Here is a 9,602-nt window from a genome sequence, read left to right on the forward strand (position 1 = left end):
CATAACTATAAAAAATACTTTATGTCATCATGGTAGTTAGAGATGGCAACGGATAGAGTTTAGATCGGATAATGTATTACTCATCTCCAAACTCAAACTTAATATTCTTCACTCAAATCCTATCTGATACTCGATCGGATAAGAAAAGAGATACCCATCCCCATATCCAATGGATTCGGAGATACCTACGGATAACTTATTTCTCCATATCCAACTCATATTGGCCCCATATCCATCTCATACCTAAAAAAATAAATAATCAAAATAATTTTATGCATATTATCAATCAAAACAGAATTACCAATTCAACATAAAATATAATTTATAATTTCAGATTTATAGAAATCAAACATAGAAATAGAATTACAATTCAGCATAGAATATATAAACAACCAAAATAATTATATATATATTATTAATCAAAATAGAATTATCAAAATAAAATTATAAACATATATATTCAGATATGGATTCGGATATGAATTCGAATATTATCCATACCTATAGGTTTAAATCGGATTCAAATTTGGGTTCGGATTTGGATAGAAAACATCACTATCCATACTCTATCCATACCGATGTTACAGTTTTTGGATTTTATCTGTATCCGAATCCAAACTCAATCAAATTCTATTTTTTGAATTTGATCGGATTTGGATAAAATGTATACTCATTGGATTGGATCGAATTTGCCATCCCTGATGGCGGTGCCATACAGAACACAAGGTGGGCAGTTTTTAATCTTATCATTCCCTCGAGAATTCAACGATTAATTTGCATTTACAGTACTAAACATGTTTGTTCTCAGATCGGCATACATTAAACAAGTGGTTAAACAAAAGCTAATACGTTTGGCCCTCAAACGCGTCTGGTAACCCAACCATATATAAATCATAAAGCTCAGTCTGTTCCTTTTGGCCCTTCCTCTCCCCTCCAGATCCTCTTACCTTGAAGCACAAGAATTCAGCCAAGAGAACAGGTACCAACCTTGTATCCAAAGCAAAGAGAAGCAGCAAAACAAACGACGAAAAGGAAAATGCTCCAAATCTCATTCCTCCTCTTCGTCATCCTCTTCTCTCAAATCTCCCTCCTGCCCGCCGTGCCCAGCTTGGACCCTCAACCTGCCCTGATCCCTCCCTCCTTCGTGCTGTCCATTTCCTCCCCTAACTCCGCCACCGTCCCTGCTTTCCCGGAGCAGTCCGCCGCCGCCGTCCCCTGCCCCCTCGACCTCCCCCCAGCCCTCCTCCACAGCGTCTCTGCCGCTTGCTCAGCCCTCGATTCCTCCTCACTCCCCTCCCGCCCCCGCTGCTGCCCCGCCCTCGCCGCCTGGCTCTTCTCCGCCCACTCCGCCGCCGGCCTCGCCACCCGCCCCCCCCCTCTTTCCTCCTCCGCCTCCACCCCGGACCTCCCCATCCTCCCGGACGACTCCGAGTCCTGCGCTGCAGCGGCCGAGGCCGCCCTCCGCGCCCAGGGAGTCGTGCTCCCGCGCCCCAACGACACCTGCGACGTGGCCTACTGCTACTGCGGCATCCGCCTCGGTCCGCTCCGCTGCCCGGGATCCTTCGCGGCGTCCGCGTCGGAGGGGCGGTGGGTGGTCGCTAGGGAGGATACTGCGAGGAGCCTCGAAAGGGACTGCGCCCGCCCCGGCCTCCGCGGGTGCGCCCGTTGCCTCAAAACCCTTTACCAGGTGAGTGAGTCGTTGGGTGCCCTTTCTCTGGTCCCGCCCGCAACAGACTTGTATGTGGTTTTCGGATCCACATCCATCTCCACTTCCCCCACTTTTAGCCATCATCCCGTCCGTTCATGGCTCACGAACGGAGATGATCCCATCAACTTGTGAGCTGATATAAGCTGCGGCTGGGATAATAAGCGTAAGAACATTTCCCCTGTTCTGAACTGTCAAATGCGCGCTCAAATGATCACTTGGAAGGCCAAAATGTTACTGGCTTGATTCACATATCGGAATGGATGATCTAGCTCTATTTGGTAACATATTTTTCAATTTATTTTTCAAATAAAATTACAGAATCCGATGCAGAAAGCATGTTAATTTGATTACTTTATTTGGATCATTTATTTATTTAAATAATTTTTATTATTATTTCTAAAAAGGATAGAAGTAAAAAAAAAAATATATATTTTTTTATTTTTTATTTTTTGAAAATAAATTTTTGCCTCTCTATCATCCTCTCCGCCCACCTCCCGATCTTGGCTGCCTTCTTGAGGTCTTCATACTTCTCCTCCTCCTTACCGCTACCTACCTCTTGAATGAGTTTCTTTGCCACCTCAATCCCACTATCTCTTCCATCCATCTGTTCATTCATTTTTAGTGTTTATCTTTCATTTTTTTGTTCTTGGTGTCCATTCGTTTATTTTCAGTACCTATCTTCCATTGTCATCCGTTTTTTCATTCTTTTGAAACTGGTAGTGTCTGTTTGTTCCTGAGATTCGGTGCTCCGATCAAGTGTGCTTCTGTTCGAGCAGCTCTCAACTTGTCGTCTTTGGTTGCCGTCACTCGATTCCTATCCCCTCGATGCTTTCTCTATTCTATACTTCCGACTTTCATCATGGCCTTGCAGTTTATTATAAAATGAGCCAAATATATTTTTTATAGTAACAAATCTGAAAAAAAAAAAAAAAAAATTTTAAAAGGAGATAAAGCCAGGAAATAGCCATGCCCCCGGGTGCAATTTTATATTTGTTAATCTAATGCCATTTATAAAATTGAAGTCCCAGCTGTCTTAAACCGTCCCTTCCACGAATTCGAATATCATACGCTTCAATCATTCTCACGTGGAGATAAAGCAATCAGCGGCCTAGATGTGAGCTCTGGATATATAGCTGCCACGTCATAACGAGCAGCTATCAATTAGGGCACTGTATATAGCACACATAATGCACATACACAATATTCGTCTTCGTAATTAAATGATGTGACGGCCATTCAGAGTTTACCTCCTCTGCGGTACGAACCATGCGCATGCACCGCAGGGGATCCGAGGAAATCAGGTACATACTGTATTCTTTCCAAGACGAGGGAGGTACTCTTCAACCCGTGCAGCGTTGTGAGAGTAAGGCATCATTCACCCCCTCGCCGTTGAGTCCTCTCATTTTTCTCTATTTTCTCTCCGTCTATTTTTGTCAAAGCCATTATTGCCATCCCGTCATCGAACACACACATCGAGAGCAGAAGAATCATGGATGACTATCACAATTCGCTGGCATCTCTTAGCCATACATAGCCCAGTTAACCACATGCAGGTTCCCTGCCAACCAGACATGAAGTGGAATCCTCGGCGTCAAACAGCCTAATTCAAAGGATCCAAATACCTGCGCTTATTTTTTTTTTTACTTCTCCCCCCTCTCTTCATTGTCGTCAGTCTCATGAACTCATCAACAGCTCTAAGTTTGTAGTCTTGTGCCCCGCTTTTTGTCAGCTAATGATTTGTTGTTCTACACTTCGCTGTGGAACAGCTGGGAGGCGAGGAGAAAGCGGGAGGCGACAATGTTACCGGGCCCGGCACGCGGGATGGTAGAGAACGCGACAGGGAATGCCAGCTGATGGGGCTGACGTGGCTCCTGGCGAAGGACCGGACCCGCTATCTCCGCACCGCCGCCTTCGTCCTCCGCGCATTTATGATGTCCCCCGACGTGGACCCCACATCCTGCTCCCTCCCTGGCTCCGGCGGCGGAGAAGATGACGCCCCCCTCTCCGTCGACCTCGGCCTGGTCGACGGCGACGGTGCATCTTCCGCGGTCCGATCACCGTTGCCGCCGTTATCGTTCCATCTAGGCCTCTTCTCTCTTCTTCTCTCCCTATTCTAATGCCACTAATGAAGCTCAGGCGACCACAGGATTTTAGGGAGGATGGCAAGGGGGTGGTCCATTGGACGGAGACCTCGCTCCAGTTTGTTCCAGGATTTTCGTGGCCAATAATAAATACAAGACAAGGCGACCTGCAGGCACGTACGCATTTGCCAGCTATTCTATTGTTCCAAAACGGTGCATGCAAGGTGAAGCACAGTTTGCTTGCCGTTGTTTTTCTCCTTCAAATAATAAGCTAAAAAGTAGTTTTGGTGCATCTTTCTTATAGGAGTATGAATAGGAAGCCCTTGAGATGGACAGTCTGCAATGTTTCAATGTAGATTAGAGCAGCAGATGAATCCGGCCTCTCAAATCCAACTTGGACTTGGTCTAATAGAACTCAGTCCAACCAAATTCATGTATGATCATGGGTTATGGTGGATCTAAAGTTGGACCCCATTAATATGTAGGGGTCACAAATGGCCTTTCCAGCTTCCTTTTAACCTAAATTTGCTCAATCCTGCCCCAGACTGTATGGATCAAAATGGTAGGCAACTTTTGAACTAGCTTGACACGATAAGCATGTGTAGTTAGTCTATCATTGAACTGTAGCAACAAGTGATGATTAGCTAAGATGATCATATATATCACAAAATGGTTCATTAGATCTAAAGGAGCTACCACAATGTAGATGCACTACCATCATTTAATTTCTATACCTGGATTAGAATTATAAGAAAAATTTAACTAATTTTGTTAGAGTCTGAAAGATTCTTTGCCTCCTTGTAGCAACCCATCCCAACTAGTATTTTCATTCAACCACACACACACACAAATCTCAACTGAATGCAACCCAACGAGTTGTAGCTAAATGTGCACATGAGTTTGGTCAACTAACAGCTAAATTGAACTGACATTATTAATAGCATTAGCTTGGCTCAAGTGCCCAAGACTTTTTCTTTAGTTTGGCTCAAATCCTAAAGTGAATAGGGTTAGTCCGGCTCCAATTCTTCAAAATTCAATTAGATTGGTTCAGACTTAGGTTAGAGGGTCGAGATAACCCAACCCATCTTGAATTGATCCATGCATCTAGTGCATACAACATATATAGTGTTAAGTGTAATTAAATATCTATTTGTACTTGTACTTTTTGAATAGTTGGACAATGATCACTCTCGTCTCCTCTCCTTAATAATTTTATAGACTCTCTCTCTTGACTTTTTTGGTATTTATAACATAAATTTGCAACTAACTTGATGGACATAGAATTTGTTTATTAGTTTTTAATGCTTTTTATATAAAATCAATATTTAATTTGTTATTTCTGAAAAAATTATGGACAAGTTGAAAATCAATCCAGCCCAGCACGGTCTCATTTGGCCTTTAACACAAACTAACCATTCGCATTGTTATCTTCCTTCCCTTTCAAAAATTCTAAAACCCCAACCTGCCCCGATCTCCCCCTACAAGCCCTGTCACAAGATCGGGTTAAGCTCTAGCATGGTTAGAGTGCCTCATCTTTGCTCTAGCATGGGTAATGGAGCCCTCTCCCTCCTCCTCTATTTCTAGGCGAAATCAGAGGGGCGAGAACCCCATTTTGGATCCACTTCTTTTTAGAGGTACGTAAGGCCTCTGGTGGAATGGAGAAGGATTAATTGTTAGCATCATAGTTTATTCTTCCTAGTTTTTGTACTTTGATTTTATGGAAAGAATGGGATTTCGACTTTATCCTTAACATCAATAATGGTTAATGAGTTCATCCTTTAGTATCAATATCCGGCGACATCCATCTCACATCATGCGGCATATATCCCATGTATATGAAAAATTATTGGTTAGAATTATTTTACCACATTCACATTGCACCATTCAATAAAACATCATCATATTATTCAATTAGAGTAAAAAAAAAATCCAAAAAAAATTGGATTGAAAATGGCTAACCATCGTTAGCTACGTTACTGTGCACTTTATTTCTATTCATCCTTTTCAATCAAGCAAAAAAAAATTATAATTTTGAATTACATAATAATATGATAATATTTTATTGAAGGGTTCAAAATTCTTGTGGTAGGACAGCTCTAACCAATATTTTTTTTTCATGTACACATCCACATTGTATCACATGACATAGTATGCTAGCTGCCCCCAGTGCATGTCACAATATTGTGTCTGTTTTAAGAGCAGCAAAAAAGTACCTTTATGGCAAGCGTAGCAGGGCAGCAGGCATTTGATCAGAACCAGTTGCGGTGCTCTATCGATTATCAAAGTATAGATTTAGAGACAGTTGGGACGCTTATAGTATGGGGAGGAACAGTGGTCTTCCATGCATAGAAGGCTATTTCACAAGCTGCCAGACACACCAGGCCAATTCATGGCAATTGGGAGATGATGGGAGCACATCTTTTTTTCTTTTCTTTTTCTATTTCTAACGATCCATGGATCTGTGGGAGTGCAATTAATCGGATATGGGCAACCTTGATTGACAAGGATGGTTGATATGGTAATATAAAGACCAAATAGTTTCATTAATTCTGAAAGGTGCTGGGACATTCGAAAGCTAAATCCCATGTTGCCATCCGAAATTGCCAGTAAAATTTTACAAGTACGTAGCTATCTCTCAAAGGAGTTGACCTGATGTTCTGTGTTGGATGAGGCTGGAAGAACCAAAATCAAAGTTTCTGATACGTAGAAATTTTAATACATCGATTAGCGTCCTCTTGGATTTAGAAGTTGCCAGCAGCATCTAGGTCAAATTATTTTTGTGGCAGGTCGCATGGGGTAGATTACCTCGCTAGGCAACTTTAGCTGGCACCTTGCGACTCAACATTCGATTTCTTGTGATACATTGGGGGATCCTATAGACGATGAAGACCACGTTCCGTTCCATTAATTGCCAGGGATGTTTGGCGAATTGTTGCATGCAGTACCGTCCTTATCTTCACAAGCCGGATAGCATTGCTTCATGTTTTGACGGATCATCGTAAGCCAGGATGGGATCCTCGTTTGTGGTGGTGCTGAACAATTCTCCAGTAAGTTTGTTCCCTTGCTGAACTGCGAGCCGCTTGGGAAGGGATGCTGATTGCTGTTCATAAGCTTCGTATTGCTAGCTAGGTTTTGGGTGGAGGGGAATCATTGATGGTGATCCAGCCTCATGGCAGCACAACATCTAGTGGCAACTTATATGCCTTCTCCCTTGGATATTTATAGTATATAAGATCTTATGCTACTCGGGATTTATATAGTTCTCAGAGAAATGCAAAAACGCAACAAAAATACGAGCTTGAATCAAACCAGTTGCTTCGCTTCGATTTAGTCAGTTATTTTCTATCATTGGTTTGGTTTCGGTTTAAAAGTATTCAAATTGGAAAAGAGGTTCGATTTCAGATTGAGTTTTTTAAAAAAAATCATCCAAACAAAAAACCTATCTATATATTATGTGAGAATAGAATACCACTTAGCGTAAGCTTGCACACCTAATTTATTTGTTTTAATATTAGCTAGGTACAAGTGTAAACCCAAACAAAATTACAAGTGTTATGAAAATTGACGATACATGGTTCGGGTTATGTTCTAACCGGATCCAATCTGGTCCGAAAATGGCATCTCCTCAATCCGATAGATTGAACCGAATCCAAATGAAATTTCTCGATTGGGTTTCATTTGATTTTTCATAAACCATCAGCTCCGACACGGATTTAGGCTGTAAGCAAACGATAATGCTAGCCCTAAACGGAGCCGGTCCCACCTCCAAGTCCTCTTTGTCCTTGTTCTTAGACTTTTTTTATTGTCTTACGCCCCCCGCCCCCCCACTTTTTTTTTTTTAATTTAAGGCATTGCCCTCCGGTCACTGAAAACAAAGAGCAGAAGAATCATTGAAACCGCCAAAGAGCTATAATGTCCGCTCGCTTGTTCCTTTGAAATCGACCACATGTTCTCTGCCAACCTGACATCAAATGGAATCAATCTCTTGTCCTCAGCGATCTAATTCTAAAGTTCTCAATCCCCTCATTTTAGTCCTAGTCTTTCCCTATTGTCTTCAGATTCATCAGCTTACCCACAGTCCAAAGTTTGTAGCTTTATGCCTGCTTTTTTGTTTTGTTAAGAATTTGTTGTTTTCTTCGGGCGTCGAGGGGCTTGAGCTGTGATCACGTAAAAATAGTATGAATATTATCTATCCAAATTTATTTTTATATTCAAATCAATTCGAATATAGATAAAATTTTTAAAATTCAAATAATATCTGTATCCATATCCACATCCGTTAAAAAAAAATAGATATGAATATGAATAGACCACTATCCGATCTGCATCCGAATATCTGAAACTATATGTAATCCTATATAATTTTATATAGTACTTATTAATTTTTAAAAAAAATATACAACTATATAAATATGTTATTAGCTTGATTTATTATCTACTTAGTAATATTTTTGATTATGTAGTCATAAAATTTAATTATCTAAATAATATATGTAATTATATCCATACTTTCGGTATCCGAATTTTGTCCGTATCCGTTTAAAATAAATATGAATATGAATTTTTGAATCTAAATAATATTTGTATCCGTATTTGTATTCGTCAAACAAAACAAATATGAAAATCAGAGGGAACTGAGCTGATTAATTTTTGCGGGGCAGAAATTTTTAGACATCAATGAAAGGTGCACATGCAAGCTATTAAAGCGAGGGCATCGACCACATAGATGGATGTTGGTTGTGCTTGAAAGAAGCCCACCGTCGCATCTCATTATTTATTTGGAAGTTAGGGGGTGCTTGGTAGCATGTAATTCTGAGAGAATTATATATAATTTTATAATAAATAATCAGATTATATTATTTATTTCGTCATTTTTATAGATAATGCTGCATTATATGTAATACAGCGTTACCTCAAAAAAAGGTAATATAATTGTTTAGAAGGAGGTGGCTATGTGATTACATATAATCTTGCAATCCTGCAATCTTGCAACAAGATAACTTCAGGACCAAAATATCCTATCAAAATAAATTAAAGTCTATAGTAAATAAATTATGGGTAGTTTCAGTTGGTGCAAAAAAAAAACATAATGGATGGTTCTGGCTAGTCATGTCACTGAAAATAGTTGGTTCCGAAATTAAGATATCCCTTTAAAAAATAGACAATAATCAATAAGCAAGGATGGGGGTATTTTAAAAAAATTAGCTTATATTTCATGTAATTTAAATTATATACCAAATACTGTAATATAGGATTTCTTGTTATTTTACAACAATATTACTGCACATACCAAACACTGGAATATAGGATTTTCTGTTATTTTATCAGATAATCATATTATCATAGCAATATTACCAATGTAATGCACCAAATACCTCTTTATTGTCGTATCAGAGGCTTAGGATTGACTTTCAAGATATGATCGCCTGCTGTTTGATTTGCCGCACGTCATGTTGATCAGAGGGCGGATTTTTCGGAATGAAAAATGAGATCCTAACATGAATGCTCGAGAGGATGGAGGAATGGCTCACGTAAAATCCCAATGAAGTGATATTTGAAAAATTAGAGTGATGCCTTTTAACTTTTGGTCCATTTATATTTGGATCTCAAAAAAAAAAATTTTAAATAGATTTTAAAACTTTAAAAATATTGTGAAGAAGTCCAGCCATCTATCTCCGGCCCAACAATATTAACAGAAAAAATGAAATTACCAAAATATGCTTAGTTCATCATTCATTGGTTTTTTCGATAACATTTTTTTTCTTTTTTTCCTTTGAACCCTTCCCAAGCCCTCTCATACTCTTTTTGAGCCC

At 39.9% G+C, this 9,602-nt stretch overlaps 1 protein-coding gene across 2 annotated transcripts; it reads left to right on the forward strand.

The window, feature by feature from the left end:
- The first annotated feature begins 924 nt into the window (after positions 1-924).
- LOC105047592 (uncharacterized GPI-anchored protein At4g28100-like) lies at positions 925-6,349 on the forward strand. Of its 2 annotated transcripts, XR_012139051.1 has the most exons (3): positions 925-1,687; positions 3,475-4,013; positions 5,939-6,349. XR_012139051.1 is itself a non-coding variant. In XM_073252603.1 (2 exons), exons 1-2 carry the CDS (start codon positions 1,037-1,039, stop codon positions 3,823-3,825), a joined length of 1,002 nt encoding a protein of 333 aa, XP_073108704.1. In that variant the 5' UTR covers positions 925-1,036; the 3' UTR covers positions 3,826-4,896. The 2 variants fall into 2 exon arrangements, 1 of the variants encoding a protein (XP_073108704.1); XM_073252603.1 differs by lacking the exon at positions 5,939-6,349 and having other exon boundaries at positions 3,475-4,896.
- The last annotated feature ends 3,253 nt before the right edge of the window (positions 6,350-9,602 follow it).

This window comes from Elaeis guineensis, chromosome 2 (assembly GCF_000442705.2).
Source record: "Elaeis guineensis isolate ETL-2024a chromosome 2, EG11, whole genome shotgun sequence".
Classification (NCBI taxonomy): domain Eukaryota; kingdom Viridiplantae; phylum Streptophyta; class Magnoliopsida; order Arecales; family Arecaceae; genus Elaeis; species Elaeis guineensis.

What these genes read in the sequence shown, in the direction of transcription:
- LOC105047592 (XM_073252603.1), top strand. Translation starts at nt 1,037, where the DNA reads ATGCTCCAAATCTCATTCCTCCTCTTCGTCATCCTCTTCTCTCAAATC. An exon ending in GCCTCAAAACCCTTTACCAG is followed by an intron (nt 1,688 to 3,474) that starts GTGAGTGAGTCG and finishes GCTGTGGAACAG; the next exon opens with CTGGGAGGCGAGGAGAAAGC.